We start from the raw sequence: 16308 nt of genomic DNA, 5'->3' as shown, positions 1-16308 counted from the left end.
CTTACCACAACTCTGTGAAATAAAAGAAATCATAGGCAATGGCGCAATACCAATACTGAACCAACATGCACCAAATACTGCCTCTATGCATTTGAACAAACCGTCTTCCATAGCTGCAGAAAAGCTGCTCCCCCATCCCGACTTTTGACGTCTTTGCCAGTCTTCAACAGCCTCCTAATTGGCATTCCTCTCTTCAGTGTCTCCCTTCTCCAATCTATACTCCACAGAGCTGCCAAAGTGATATTCCCAAGAACATCTGACTATGCTATTGCCTCTAGGATGAAACACAAACACTCCCATTTGACACTGAAAGCCTTTCCCAGTCTGGATCTGACCTGACTTAATTTAACTGCCCTTCCCCTAGTCTCCATTTCTGCTAGACTGGATTCCTTGCCGTTTTCTCTCTGTGACAGATCATCTCTGAACACTGTGCCTTTGCAGAGGTGGTCTGCCATATTTGGAATGTCAGAGACCTTGTTCCCTGTCAGTTCCTGCATCCTGCATCAGGGCTCTCCTGATTCTTCCCCTCCACTGGCCTGCCCACCACCCAACTGTTAGTAACTGAAGTGCTGACTGTCTGTCTTCACCCTGCTATGCCAAGCCTGGCCTGTTCCTCAGACTGAATTCCATCTTCCAGCTCCTTGGACCTACCCAGGCCAGGAATCCCCCAGGCCAGCGATGCTCTCTCTCTAGGGCTTCCTCTCAGAATCCTTATCCTCCTTCACTATTCTGCTTAGAGTTCACCTCTTGTGGCTGAAGAAAGCCTATTGTCTGGCCTGTGATGTGCTGTTGCATAGACAGCTTCTAGGGCTGATGTGTCAGCATGTAGATTTGTTGAGTTGAATGGGACGGAGGCTGGGGCATAGGTGAGAAGGCTCTACTAGGGGGAATCAGGAATGACATAGGGAACCAGAAATCTCTGCTTGACCCTTGGATCCTCTGCTTTTGGAGAATTGAGGCCCTAGCATTTTGGGCAGGGGAAGTTTAAGCAACCTTAACTCTATTGCAAAGTTCCTTGAGTAACTGGAAAGGCAACCCAACTTGCAGCTGATTGGACCATCCACCAGTCTGTAGGGCCTCCAGGACTTTGTAAGGCAGAGAGAGATGGGGAAATAATGTGTTTCTTCACATCCCTTTACCTGCCTAGTCTTCCTGCCCTCTTCCTCTACCTTTCCCCCATACTTCCCCTCTTCTCCCAACACTTTCTTTTGCTTAGCTCCAGGGCTTCATGAGGAAATTGAAGGAGGGGACCCCCAGCCCTGGGGAGAACAGGTGCCCAATGACAAAAGAATGGGGGAAACCACAGACCTCAGGGAAGTGTTGGTACCCAATGGCTGGAGGTATCCATTGTCCTTGTGTAAGGCTAGGGAGGAGCCAGTGAATAAAAGATGGCTCCCTTCTGCCCACATCATTGAAGGCCAAGAGGATGAGGATGCAGAGGGGCTGGACCATGAAGGTACCTCTACTGGTGCTGGGACTGCTCAGCCTGATGACTCCACTTGCCTGTGCCCAGGACCCAAGATATGAGGATTTGGTGAATGGATTCATCAAGGAATACAACAGCAATTCAGGATCAGAAAACCTCTTTCGTCTCTCAATCCTGAATCTGAAGCCTGGGGATGTGAGTAACACTGGGGAGGATGGGGAGCCTTCCACCTGCCAAGGTTCCCTAATATGAACCCTCCACTCCAGAAAATCTTGGTCTCCTCACTGGGAGACACTGTGATATAGTGGAAGGAGAGGGGGCAGCTAGGGGGCAAAATGGATAGAGCACTGGCCTTAAAGTCAAGGAGACCTGAGTTCAAATCCACTCTGAGACACTTACTAGCTGTGTGACTGGGCAAGTCATTTAAGCTCAGGTTCCTCAACAGTGAAGAGGGGATACCCATAGCACCTACCTCTTAGAGTTGCTGTGAGGATCAAATGAGAGAAGATTCTAATTCCCTTAGGACAGTGCCTGGTGTGCAGTAGCACTACATAAATGTGGGCTATTATTACTATTAGCAATTAACTAATTATGTTTGGAGTCAGGAGACTTGAGTTCTTGTTCCAGCTCTGACACTGCTTACTGACTGTAAGCAAGGTATCTTCTCTCTGAGTCTCAGTTTTCTCATCTGTAAAATGGGGATATCAATCTATGCCCTCTCTATCTCACACTATCCTTGTGAGAAAACTGCCCTGCCTTGAGTTCCTTTCCCTTTCTCCCTGACTTTCCAATCCTGCTCCTATCTCAGAGGAAAGCCCAAGCTCCCCCTCAGGGACCCCAGCCCACAGGAATCTGTCTCTCTCTCCACATACCAGACAGCAGCACTGCAAAGGATCACAGGCTGTCAAATTGGAAGGGACCTTAGATGTCATTGAGTTTAACCCTCTCATTTCACAAAGTAGGAAAATGTGGTCTAGGGAAATAAAGGGTCCATAGCAGTAAGGAAGAGATCTGAGAATGAATGAAGGAAGGAAGGAAGGAAGGAAGGAAGGAAGGAAGGAAGGAAGGAAGGAAGGAAGGAAGGAAGGAAGGAAGGAAGGAAGGAAGGAAGGAAGGAAAGAATGAAAAAGTATTTCTCAATCCAGTGCTTTCTCTCTTTTAATGATTTCCTATTTATCCTGCACAAAGCTTGCTTTGCATATGTTTGTTTGCATGTTGTCTCCCTCCCATTAGATTGTAAGTTCCTTGAGGGCAGACTGTCTTTTTTTTTAATAAAATATTTTATTATTTTCCAGTTACATGTAGAGATAGTTTTCAACATTTGTTCATATAAGATTTCAAATTTCAAATTTTTCTCCCTCCCTCCCCTCCCTCCGTACCTCCCTTAGACAGCAGGTAATCTGATATAGGTTATATATTTACAATAATATTAAACATATTTCTGCATTAGTCATGTTATAAGAGAGGAATCAGAGCAAAAAGGAAAAACCTCAAAAAAGAAAAACAACAGCACCAAAACCAAAAGAAATAGTATGGTCCAATCCGCATCCATATTCCACAGTTCCTTTTTTTTTTCTTTTCTGGATTTGGAGAGCCCCTTCCATCACAAGCCCCCTGGAACTTTCTTATACCATTGGATTGGTGAGAAGAATCTAGTCTACCACAGTTGACCAACACATAATGTTGATGATACTGTGTATAATGTTTTTCTGTTTCGAGGGCAGACTGTCTTTTGCCTCTTTTTGGATCACCAGTACTTAGCACAGTGCCTGGCACATAGTAGGTCCTTTAAAATGTTTCCTGTTTGATTGAATCCCTTGCTATGTCTCAGGAACCATGCTAAGCAGTCAGAATACAAAGAAAATCCAGGTCTTCACACTCCAAATGCAGGATTCTTGTCACCACGGTAAATCTCGTGTGGCCCTGAGGAAGTTTAAAATTGCAATTGCTTTAAGCTTTTCTTTGTGACAGTGTTTGTCTCCCAACCAAACTGAGATGTCCCCTGAGGACAGGGAATGTGGAAGCTGAGCACAGGGGGGAACCCAGAGAACATTCAGTGGACGCTGGTTGGATGAGTGATTGTTCTTGATGCCCCCTGTTCTGACACTGCTGCCATTGGGCAAGTCACCTAACTTTCCTAGTTCTTAGTTTGCTTATCTAGAATTTGATGGGGTTAGGCTAGATGGTGTCTAGGGTCCTTTCTAGTACTAAAGAGCTCCTGGCCCCACAGGAGCTCAGATGTGACCTTGGTCTAAAAGACTGTCCTGCCTTCCTCCCCAGAACAATGATCCTGTTGCTCCTCGACCTGTGTCATTTACCATAAGAGAGACCGTGTGCTCCAATACTGAAAATCGCAATCCAGATGACTGTGGCTTCAAGGAAAATGGGGTGAGAGTGTCCTGGGTTGGGGAGGGAGCCTGACTGACTGAGTCTCCTTCTGGGGACAGTCCCACCTTGGAGAGGGGAGGGTGCTGAGCTCTGCTGCCCTGCTGCCCTAGGAAAGTGATTTGCCCAAGATGAGAAGCAGAAAAAGCCTTCCAGGGGGCTGGCTTGGCACAAAGCTTGAGCTTACCGTGCCCCTGGCATGCCAGGGATAGAAGTTACAGACTGCCAGTCCTGATCTGTCCCTGAACCCCCTTCACAGCTGGTGAAAGAATGCATTGGAACCATTGCCCTGGATTCTCCCAAGCCCTCTGTTGACATTTCCTGTGATGGGGTAAGTGATAGATCCTTAGTGGGGACCTGTGGGAAGATCCCAAACCTCCAGACTCCACTAGGGATCTATGGTGTCTTCTCTCTTGGAGGCTGCTGGGGCAGATCTGCAGCTAGAGGGGCTTGCGATCATTCTCATCATTCTGCCCTCTTTCAGACCTTAGCTTCCCTTGTCTTTTTCCAGGTTCCAGGAGGGGATAGAGATAAAAGGTGGGAGCATTCCTGTCCCCCATCCACCTCACCCAAACCTAGCCCTGGAGTTAGAGAGGTCTCTGGCCTCAGAATCCCAGAGGAAGAGGGGGAAGTAGAGAAGGCTAATGGGACAGGATGGGCTTGGACTTGTGTCTCCAGAGAATTAGTCACAGGATTCTCAAATGGAAGGAGCCCTAGAAATGATCTAGTCCCAATTCCCCTCCCCTAGTTTACAGAGAAGGAAACTGAGTGCCAGAGAAGTGATGTGGCCTTATCCAAGGTCAGATAGCTAACTAATTTCAGACCTGAAATAGGTCTTCTGACTCAGTCCAACTATGTTGCTAACCCCAAGAGCTCAGCTCTGGCCCCAGTGATGGCATGGGCTGGGGAAACTAGGGTGGGATGGGCTGGGGGCTCAGCCAGTGCCCCTTGCCAGCTGCTCTGAAGAGGGGGCTGTGAGGTCAGGTGTGGTCATGTCAGGGGCATGGCCAATGTGACCAGGTCCCAGGGTGCACCTGGAAGGTCAGAAGCTTTTAAGGGGTGGGGTAAGGATTTCTTGTTCTCCTCTCCATCTCCTGGGCACCAAAACAGGAGAAGAGCATCCTGGGAAGAGTTTTTCATCTTTTTCAAAATGTACATAGGGGCAGCTAGGTGGCACAGTGGCTAGAGCACCAGCCCTGGAGTCAGGAGGATCTGAGTTCAAATCCGGCCCCAGACACTTAACACTTACTAGCTATGTGACTCTGCGCAAGTCACTTAACCCCAACTGCCTCACAAAAAAAGAAAAGAAAAATAAATAAACAAATACAAATTAAAATGTACATGAAGAACCTCCTGAGGCATTAGCTTTCTGTACTAGTTGGAGTATGGAATTTGGAGTTGCAAAGAAATGAAGATTTGGGGTTGAGTCCTGGGCCTGTCACCTGCCAGCTGTGTCAGGATCTGTTTAAGATTCTCCTCTCTAATGGGGACATTGCACCAGATGATTGCTGGGTGCCTCCAAGTTCTGAGTCTCATGAACCTCTAAGTCCCTACATTCCCTGGGTGGGCAGGTTTTCTTCTCTCTGCAGCCTGACCCCCAGAGGCCCTGAACTAAGGAGCTCTGTTTGTCTTCCCTCTGTAGCCTGAAAGGATCAAGAGATTTGGAGTTTTCAAGAAGATTCAGGAAGGATTGAGAAATCTGGGAAACAAAATAAGGGACAGAATTCGCGATTTTTTCCAAAGGGTGTGAGGCTCTTATGGGAGACTGAGTCTCACTTTCTGTTTTAAGACCTTGTATTCTGCCTTTGTCTCCTCAGATTTAATAAATTACAGTTTGATTCTCTGTGCCTCCATGCTTTCCTCCTTCATTCCATTTAATGATGGCTTAACATTTGATTGCTTCTCATGTATTCTTAGACAGTGTGCAATGAGAGAGGGAAAAAGTTTGGAAGTCAAAATTTTATAAAAATGGATGTTAATACATGTATAACCCATATCTGATTGTTTGCAGCCTCAGGGAGGGGGAGGGGAGGGAGGGAAAGAGGAATGAAAATTGGAACCCCAAACTATAAATACAAATGTTTGTTATTTTTAAAAATTATCTTTACTTGTAATTAGAAAAACACTATTAAAAAAGAAAAAGTGTTTATTGATTAATTGTGCTCTTTAAGTTTTATTTTGAAAGAATTCCCAAGGGCTCTAAATGACTTGTCCAGGATCACAAAGTCAGTATGTGTCAGAGGCAAGACTTGGTCTTTCTGCCTCCTGGGCCAGCTTAATAGCAGTTAAAGTTTTGGTTTTTTTCACAATCCCAATGTACACTGCATTGTGGGACAGCTAGGGTATGCAGTGGATAGAGAGCCAGGCCTGGAGTCAGGAGGACCCTAATTCCAATCAGACCTCAGAGACTTCCTAGCTGTGTGATCCTGGACAAGTCCCTTAACCCTTGTTGTCTCAGTTTCCTCACGTGTAAAATGAGTTGGTGAAGGAAAGGGACAGCCACTACAGTGTCTTTGCCAAGGAAATCCCAAATGGTGTCACGCAGAGTTGGACAAAGATGAAGAATAACCACAAGTCTGCATACTAGCCAAACTGAACTACTACCCAGTTCCCCACACTGATTTCTATCTTACACCTCCTTGGGATTTCTCACACCATCTCCCATGCCTGACATGCACTTCCTCTTCAGCTCTTCTTCTCAAATTCCTGATCTTCCCCATAAAACTCAATTTAGCTACCACCTCTTCTGTAAGTCTTTCCCTGATCCCCTGTGAGTGCCCTGAGTCTCTTCAGATTGCCGCATGTTTCATCCTGGGAATGTCTGATTGAATACATTGTTGTGGTAATCATGATAGGGTAACATGATTGCCCTGACCCTACTCTGAGGGCCAGATCTGCTGTTACATTTTACTCCCTCCCCTTCTCCAATACTGTGAGAGTCTTTCCTCTGTTCCATCTTCTCTAGTCCCCACTGATTAGGTTCTCCCCAGTTATGAGGGGTCCAAGGACTAGTATCCAAGTTCCATTTAAATACTTAACACCAAAAATGAACACCAATTAACTTTTTTTTTTTTTGGTGAGGCAATTGGGATTAAGTGACTTGCCCAGGGTCACACAGCTAGTATGTGTCAAGTGTCTGAGGGCAAATTTGAACTCAGTTCCTCCTGACTCCAGGGCCGATGCTCTATCCACTGTGCCACCTAGCTGCCCCTTAACTAATTTTTTTTTTTTTTTTAGTGAGGCAATTGGGGTTAAGTGACTCGCCCAGGGTCACACAGCTAGTAAGTGTTAAGTGTCTGGGGCCGGATTTGAACTCAGGTACTCCTGACTCCAGGGCCGGTGCTCTATCCACTACGCCACCTAGCTGCCCCTCCCTTAACTATTTTTTAAATAAATTTTTGTTTATTTAGAATTTTCCCTAAGTTACATGTAAAAAGAAATTTTCACATAGATTTTTTAAAAACTTTGTGTTCCAGATACTCTTCTTCCCTCCCTCCCCACCTGTCCTTAAGAACTCAAGCAATTCAATATAAGTTATACATGTGCATTCCTGCAAAACATTTCTATATTAGAACTAAGACAAAAATTATACTTCAATCTATATTCAGATACCATGGGATAGTTACTTCAAAGATATAGCAAAAACAAACATACAAATATTCTACTCAATACTTTGAAGTCAAAATCCACATGCACACACCAGCTCTCTCTTTGGAGAGGGAAATGAAGTTCACAGTTGAACTCGGTTACTATGTAATATTAATCCTGCCATGTTCAAGTCTAAAGCCTTGCTGGGATAGAGCTCCCAGATCATCGCTCCTCAGGACTTATCTGGCTGAGTTGGCGGCAACACCAGCCTAGATTCCTATATTCCCCAACGCCTACTTCTTGGTAGGCCAATGCAGAATGTCCAAGCCTGAGCCAATTCCCGTCTGCCAGAAGATTCTTCCACATGGGAGATGACACCATTGTGGGTGGTCTAGATGTGTGCCACATCCCCATTGAACAGTGCTTCCACAGGAAATGCCAGTTCAGGAGCATTTTCAGATTGGGTTCTGAGCCAAGATGCTCCAGAATGGTTTGATGTGGGGTGTGACAAAAGGCTAGGGGTCAGCGTGTAGAATATGGGCGATACAGAAATGGCATTGTCACCACAACACAGCCATATCTGTCCCCTTACAGCCTGTGGACCTTAGATTGTGAGAAATTGGCAGTGCTGCATGGGAATTAGCTTTCTGGGGGTCCCTGGAAGACTGTGGGAAGAAATGACAATGTACTGGATCTTGTATTCCAGGTGGACTTCCTTTCCGTCCCCTTTACACCCAGCCTCTGCCTAGTTCCTGTTAGGGTATTTAGGGTATTTGCGGGAGGGGGCTTAGAGTACCTGAAATATATTTTGAGGGCAGAGACATACCAACAGGTATGTAACAGGATCATTGATGAAAATCTAGTAGTTATAGGGGCAACTGTGTGGCGCAGTGGATAAAGCACTGGCCCTGGATTCAGGAGTACCTGAGTTAAAATCCTGCTTCAGACACTTGGCAATTACTAGCTGTGTGACCTTGGGCAAGTCACTTAACCCCCATAGCCCCGCAAAAAAAAGAAAAAAAGAAAGAAAGAAAATCTAGCAGTTATGTAGGACCAAAGAGACTTCTATACTTCCTTCTTGGCCAGCCTCTAGGTTCATGTCAGTAGCACCCCTTATTTCTATCTCTTCCCATCAGACAAGGTTTTCTTTCAAATCCAGTCCTTAATCTTAGTTCTTCAGTAGAGGCATTTCATTAAACCTTTGTGGGTTTAACAAAAGGACCAGTTTCGGAAACTGGTCCCAGAAATAATTCACTCCAGCTCTCTTCCCTTCCCCAATAAACTGCTTTAGATCCTGACTGTGGCTAGGTTTATTGGTCTGCATTCCCATGGTCCCTCCCTGCTTTTTTGGAAATTATAGAATATAAATCAGTATTTTCTCTTTTGTTCGTGGTAGTTCCAGAAATGAGAGAATCTTTCTCTCTCTGGTGAATATATATTGCAGTATATAATCTCCCACTTGTGAGAATCAGGTTGCCACGCACCTGCTGAGAAAGACATTGTGAGAATCAGGGCAACGCCCCCCTGAGGAGAAAGCACATCTATTCATAGAACTGCCTGTAAGACATGTCAATCAGTGCTACCAGCCAATTAGCTTGGAGCTGTGTGTGGGGACCGCCTCTCTTGCAGTCCCGCGGGGAACTTCCACTCTAGGAGAATGGGGGATCCTTCTTTCAGTTGGAGGTCTCGATAGTGGCAGAAGGGCCAGAGTAACTAGGCTTTTTCTTTCTGAACTCCACGTGTTCTTCCTCTCTCTTTTGCTAACTTCTAATATACTTTAATAAATGCTTAATGCCCAAAGACTGGTGCTATAAGCTTCTAGTTTAAGGTAACCACACATTAGATTTTTAGTCATAACAGTTAGATTTTAAACATCACACACTCCTTCCTCCTGTATGTTTCACCATTCATTGACATAGTGTTTACATCCCCCTCACAAAACCAGGAAATTTTTCTAATATTTCTTCTTTGAAGGACAGACTTGTGGATGAAAAATCCTTCTCTGGAGGACCCATTGTGGGAAGTTATCACCCTTCTCAAGGATGATACTTCTTCCATCTACCCAATTAACTTTTTGAATCTTGGTTAGGCCCTGTGAATGAATTAAGCTGTCCATGCTATGGAATCCATGAAGCCTTCCATAATCTTCTCCCCAACCTGAAGAACTTTGTGCACATTTCTCCTTAGCCCCTATCACACACACTACCTTTGTTAGACTTGGTATATATCAATTCAATTCAACAGACATTTATTAAATTGCCTTCCACATTCAAGGTGCTAGGAGATGGGGGCGGGGGGAGACAAGGACAAAGATTCTACTGGGGGATAAAACATGTACCCAGATGGGGAAATACAAGATATATTCAAAATAATATATTTCAGGAGGGAGAGATTGCTTATGTATCTTTGTTGTTCAGTCATTTTCAATCATTTCTGATTCTTTGCAACCCCTTTTTGGTGTTTTCTTGGGAAAGATATTGGAGTGGTTTGCGATTTCCTTCTCCAGATCATGTTATAGATAAGGAAACCAAGGCAAATGGGGTTAAGTGACTTGTCCAGGATCACGCAGCTAGTAAATGTCTGAGGCTGGATTTAAAGTCAGGTTTTTCTGACTCCAGGCCCCATGCTCCATCCACTGTGCCCCTTAGCTGCTCAGAAAATGTGTCTAAGTTGACACAAATGGGAGGTGCTGCTAAGTAGTTACTCAGTGTACAAGATCTTCATATGCCACCTTTTGACCCAGTAATACCACTACTAGATCTGTATCCTAAAGAGATCATTGAAAAGGGAAAAGGACCCACATGTACAAAAATATTTATAGCATCTCTCTTTGTGATGGCAAAGAATTGGAAATCGAGGAAATGCCCATCAGTTGTGGTATATGAATGTAATGGAATACTATTGTGCTGTAAGAAATGGTGAGCAGGCAGATTTCAGAAAAATCTGAAAATACTTAAGTAGACTGATGCTGAGTAAAGTGAGCAGAACCAAGAGAACCTTATACACAGTAACAGAAACATTGTGTGATGATCAACTGTGATAGACTTAATTCTTCTCAGCAATACAATGGTCCAAGACAACTCCAAAGGACTCATGGTGGAAAATGTTCTCCACATCCAGAAAAAAGAACTGTGGGTTCTGAATTCAGGTTGAACCATACTGTTTCTACTTTTTTTGTTTTTGTTTTTTGAGGTTTTTCCCTTTTGTTCTGATTCTTCTTTCATAACATGACTAATGAAGAAATATGTTTAATGTGATTGTACATAGATAACCTATTTTGGATAGCTTTCTGTCTTGGGGAGGGGGAAGGGAAGAGGAGGGAGAAAAATTTGAACTCAAAATCCTATGAAAACAAATTGAAAACTATCTTTACATGTGACTGGAAATAATAAAATACTTTTATGATTTAAAAAAATATCTTCGTAGGCCATCAGGTAGCTCTCCAAGTTCAGGCTGCTCCTGCTTTCTCCCATTGGTCATGGACAAATAGCTTCCAGCTTTCACACTTTTGGTGCCTTCTAGGTTTGCTAAGGGATGAATGTTTTGTAGGGACCAATTTTTAATTGGGGAGTGTTAGCTAAGCGGCTTGCCACAATATTGGGACAAGGAAGGAGACTAGCAGCCTCCCTCAAAACAGAGCAGGATTTATTTAACAAGAACGAACTTAAAAGAAAACAAACCACAAATAGGATCAGTAGGATTAAGGGAAAGGAAATAAAATGGGGAAAAGGAAATTATACAACCTGAAACTACCGCTCAGGAATCAGCTGAGAATACACAACAGCGTCTTCGAGTGCCTTCCAGCTTCCAGTTAGAATGCCCAAAAAACTCCCTTCCTCCCAGCACACTCCACACCGTCCCCAGCCAATTGGCTGACCACTCTGACAGTCACATGACTGCCCTCACTAGGTTTCCAATCATTATAATTTTTCCAGGCCCATGTAGGCAGCAGCGAGTGGTGATGACGTGAGGTGCCAGCACCATGGCAACGGCTACAACCAGTGGGTGGAACACCGGTGCAGTTTTCGGAGCCCCAGGCCAGTGTGCGCTGAGGTTTTTTTTTTTAATTCTAGCCAAAAGATGGGGTCATAAAAACCTCAAATAACAATTAATTCTTTACAGTTTCCAGTAATAATTCATGATATTAGTTGGTTGTTGATCCGTTTCCACAGGCACTTTTCCCAACTTCCTGTGACTCTGAAAGATTTACTTACTCACATCTAGATAAACTGTAATCTTCACTACAATAATAATGTCATCTTCAAATTTCTAGAGAATGCTGGACTACAAGCACTCCTACTATGGTCTGGAGACTCTACTTCCCTTTACCCAGTCTTCTGCACCTGATTTTCCATGAGGAACACCCAAATACCTTGATTGAGAAGTATTTTTAAGTGTCCCCAAGAGGTCCAAGTCCCAAGGGAAGGAGAAACCATCTCCCTGCCCTTAACTCTCCGAGTAAAGCACTCTCAACTGCTAGCCACCCCCAGGTGAGTCTGTCATCAGATCTCTCATTTGGCTGATCCAGGGCATTTGGTCAGTGTCTTCTCTTCCAAACATTTGGAGTCACAGTCTAGAGGTACAAATGCTGTTTGATGTTCCTTTCACCTTCTCCCAAGGTTTTCTTCTACAGGTTTGGTGCTAGAGCCCATTAGGGGATAAGAGTACACAAAATATGTGCACCTAGGTTAAGAAAGGAAATGGTCAAGAGATAAAAAAAAAAAAGGGAAAAGGACCCAAATGTACAAAAATATTTATAGCTGCTCTTTTTGTGGTGGCAATGAATTGTAAATTGAGGGGATGTCCATCAATTGGGAAATGGCTGAACAAGTTGTGGTATATGAATGTAATGGAATTCTATTGTGCTGTAAGAAACAACGAGCAGGAGGAGTTCAGAGAAACCTGGAAGGACTTGCATGAACCGATGATGAGTGAGATGAGCAAAACCAGAACATTATACACAGTATCATCAACATTGTGTGTTGATCAACTGTGATAGATTAGATTCTTCTCACCAATCCAATGGTACAAGAAAGTTCCAAAGGACTCATGATGGAAAAGGCTCTCCAAATCCAGAAAAAAAAAAAGGGAACTGTGGAATATGGATGCTGATTGGACCATACTATTTCTTTTGTTTTTGGTGCTGTTGGTTTTCTGTGTTGAGGTTTTTCTTTTTTGCTCTGATTCTTCTTTTATAACATGACTAATGCAGAAATACGTGTAATGTTATTATGTATATATAACCTATATCAGATTACCTGCTGTCTAAGGGGGGAGGGTAGGGAGGGAGAAAATTTTGAAATTGGAAATCTTATATAAACAAATGTTGAAAACTATTTCTACATGTAACTGGAAAATAATAAAATACTTTTATTTTAAAAAAAGAAAGGGGGGAGGGAGGGGTGGGAGGGAGAAAAATCTGAAATTGTAAAGCATGTATAAACAAAAGTTGAGAACTATCTTTACATGTAACGGAAAAAATAAAATATCTCATAAAAAAATAAAAAAAAAAAGAAAGGAAGTAGTCAAATGGGAAAAATCTTTATATCCATTTTTTTTCTAAGGGTTTAGTATTCAAGCTTTATAAGCAATTAACAGGTATCAAAATGATCACTGAAGGGCAGCTAGGTGGCGCAGTGGATAGAGCACCGGCCCTGGATTCAGGAGGACCTGAGTTCAAATCCAGCCTCAGATCCTTGACACTTACTAGCTGTGTGACCCTGGGCAAGTCACTTAACCCCAATTGCCTCACTAAAAAAACAAACAAAATTATCGCTGAATCCATGAGAGCTGAAAATAGAGACAAGAGGAGAAAGCCCAGTATGGAATCCTGAGGTTACACTCATATGTAGGGAGCAGAATGCAAATGATGAACATACAAAAGAGACTAACAAAGACAACACAGAAAGAGAACCACAATAGAGCAGTATCATAAAATGCCACGGAGGATAGAGCATCCAAAGTATAATATGATCCACAATCCTATCAGCCATCCCTTGTATCTATGACCCAGGCTCAAACTTCCTTAAGAGCCAGAGTAAACTTCCAAATTCTGCCTTCTCAAAATCTCTCAGTTGTGACCTTTGTGACCTCTCTCATTACACTTACTGTGATTTCTTTAAGCTACTGAGCCCCACACTTCCCAGCTCTTGTCCCATTCAGTGCAGAGGTCAAGTACCTACTTGCAAGGGCTGATCACAGTGAAACTATGAGAGAGTCTGGAAAAGTCTCAAGTAGAAGGTGGCAACTGAACTATGCTGTGAAGGATCCTACAAGTGGAAAGTAAAGAGGGAATATATTCCAGACATCAGTGAACCCTAGTGCAAAGGCACTAGGTTGGGGGCAGCTAGGTGGTGCAGTGGATAAAGCACCAGCCCTAGGTTCAGGAGGACCTGAGTTCAAATCCAGCATCAGACACTTGACGCTTACTAGCTGTGTGACCCTGGGCAAGTCACTTAACCCTTATTGCCTCACAAAACCAAAACCAAAACAAAACAAGCAAAGGCACTAAGGTAGCAGGTGGAATGTTATGTGTGGAGAACAGCTAACAGATCAGTTTGACTGGAACAGAGAATTTGTGAAGGGGAGTTATATTAAATAAGACTGGAGAAGTAGATGGGAGCCAAAATGCGAAGAACTGTAAATATCATGCTGAAGATTTCATATTTCATCCTAAAGGTAAGGTAGTAGGGACTAGAGAAGGGAGTGGAAAACCACTCCAGTGTCTTTGCTAAGATAACCCCAAATGGGGTCAAGAAGAGTTGGACATGATGAACAACAAGGTAATAGGGAGCCACTGAAAATTCATTACTATGTGTTTGGCAGTTTGTAGGCTGTAAAGTGGTCAGATTTATGTTTTAGGAATATCACTCTGGCAGTTCTATGAAGGATGGTTTGGAAAGGGAAGAAACTGTGAGGCAGGAAAACCAATTAGGAGGTTATTACAATAGTTCATGAAAAAAGTGATCATGGCCTGAAGTAGGAAAGAAGCTATTTGAGTTGGAGAGGAGTGGTGAAAAAGGTGTCAAGTCTGAAAAAAGGTGTCAGCTGATTGGTCTGTGAGTTAAGGGAGAAGGAAAAGTCAAAGATTTTTCAGTTAGTCAACCAATCCATCAAAAAACATTTATTACGTCTACTATATGTCAACAATGGGGAAACAAATACATGGGAGTTTACATTGTACTATGGAGATATTACATTTACAGAGAAGTATATACAGGATAAATTAAAAAAAAAAACTACACTATGACTTGTGGGGAAACACAGCTGAAGGAATAAGGAAATGTCTCTTGATGGTTATGGGACTTGAGTTGAACCTTGAGGGAAACAAGGAATTCCAATAGGCAGGGATGAAGAAAAGGATTCCAGACCTTGGGATATTTTATTCCCAGAGGTAGGAGGTTGGAATGTCATGTAGGGAGAGCAATAAGTAGGCCAGTCTGACTAGAGATCAGTTATATTTGAAAGGAAATAATATGTCATCAGTATGGAAAGATAGATTGGAACCAGAAAGTAAAAGACTTTATGGGCCAAAAAAAAAAAAAAAAGAATTCATTCCAGTGGCAATAGGGAGCCATTGAAGCTTCTTGATCTGCGAAGTAACAGATTTGTGTTTTAGGAATGACAATTTGACAGCAGGTGGAACACATACTGATAAGGGAGGGGAGAAACTGGTGGTAGGGAGACTAATTAAGGTGCTGTTGAAATATTCCAGGGAAATTAAAAACAAAACATCCAAAGCCACATCTTAATGGATCTTAACAGATGTTGAAAAAGCTTTTGATAAAGTACAACACTCTTTTATGCTAAAAATTCCTTCAAAGCATAGGCATAAAGGGATCTTTAAAAATATAATAACTATAGGGGCAGTTAGGTGGCACAGTGGATAGAGCACTGGTTCTGGAGTCAGGAGGACCTGAGTAATTGTTCCTACACAAATATTGAGTGTGGTGGTAGATTGGCTCTCCCAAATTTGTAGTTATTTAGTGCTTCTTAGATATTTGTTATTATATTTATATAGAAATGCTAGTGATTGTTATATAGAATTGCTAGTGATTTTTGTGCATTTATCTTGTAGACTGCTATTGTCTCAATTAGTATCTGCAGATTCCATAAGACTTCCTAAGTAAACCACCATATCACCAGTAAATAGGAATTGTTTTATATCCTCCTCACTGATCTTGATACCTTTAACTTCTCTCTTTTGTCTTATTGTTGTTGGTAGAATTTTCAGAACTATATCAAATAATATTGTATGGGGAAGTAGGTATTGTGATGAAATAATGGGATTTAGCAGATACTCAAAGACCCACCTGGAGATTAATCTATACTGATTGAATCAAGTGAGGGTGATTGGCTGCTGATTAAGCCTACTTCAAGTTAATTGGATTGTAATCACACCTGGCTATCCCTTAAGAAGGTATTGTTCTCAGAAACTAGACTGTGAACTCAACTTGAGAACACCTTCAAAGCCAATGGATTTGGATGACGCCAACCAATCACCTTGAAGCAGTGTGTAAGGACCGCCTCTGTTCCAGATCTATAAAAAGCTTCCACAAACAGCTTACTAGAGAGTTCCTGATTAAAGCAGGCTCATGGAGGAGGACTTCAGGAAGAACCCAACCAGGCTAGAACTCTAGGCTAGGTAGGACTTCTTTTTCTTAACTCCTTGTGAATACCTCTATGCTTTAATAAATGTTTAATGCCTAAAGACTGGTGCTGAAGCTTCTGATTTAAGGCGACCACAATTTGGATTTTAAACATCACAGTATCCTTGCTTTTTTCCTGTTATTGGGAAAGGTTGTAGAATATTCTCATTGTTTATATCTTTTTTTTTTTTTTTTGGTGAGGCAATTGGGGTTAAGTGACTTGCCCAGGGTCACACAGCTAGTAAGTGTTAAGTGTCTAAG

The 16308-nt window shown here is 42.8% G+C and overlaps 1 protein-coding gene across 1 annotated transcript; it reads left to right on the top strand.

Moving 5' to 3' along the window:
• The first annotated feature begins 1397 nt into the window (after nucleotides 1-1397).
• On the top strand, nucleotides 1398-5658 carry LOC122734687 (cathelicidin antimicrobial peptide-like). The gene is made up of 4 exons (XM_043975692.1): nucleotides 1398-1621; nucleotides 3707-3814; nucleotides 4071-4142; nucleotides 5454-5658. Exons 1-4 carry the CDS (start codon nucleotides 1427-1429, stop codon nucleotides 5559-5561), a joined length of 483 nt encoding a protein of 160 aa, XP_043831627.1. The 5' UTR covers nucleotides 1398-1426; the 3' UTR covers nucleotides 5562-5658.
• The last annotated feature ends 10650 nt before the right edge of the window (nucleotides 5659-16308 follow it).

This window comes from Dromiciops gliroides, chromosome 1 (assembly GCF_019393635.1).
Source record: "Dromiciops gliroides isolate mDroGli1 chromosome 1, mDroGli1.pri, whole genome shotgun sequence".
Lineage (NCBI taxonomy): Eukaryota > Metazoa > Chordata > Mammalia > Microbiotheria > Microbiotheriidae > Dromiciops > Dromiciops gliroides.
This window is presented reverse-complemented; position numbering and strand designations above follow the sequence as displayed.

Coding starts and splice junctions, on each gene's coding strand:
- LOC122734687 (XM_043975692.1), top strand. CDS start 1,427: ATGAGGATGCAGAGGGGCTGGACCATGAAGGTACCTCTACTGGTGCTG. Junction 1,622..3,706: donor TGAATCTGAAGCCTGGGGAT/GTGAGTAACACT, acceptor CTTCCTCCCCAG/AACAATGATCCTGTTGCTCC. Junction 3,815..4,070: donor GTGGCTTCAAGGAAAATGGG/GTGAGAGTGTCC, acceptor CCCCCTTCACAG/CTGGTGAAAGAATGCATTGG.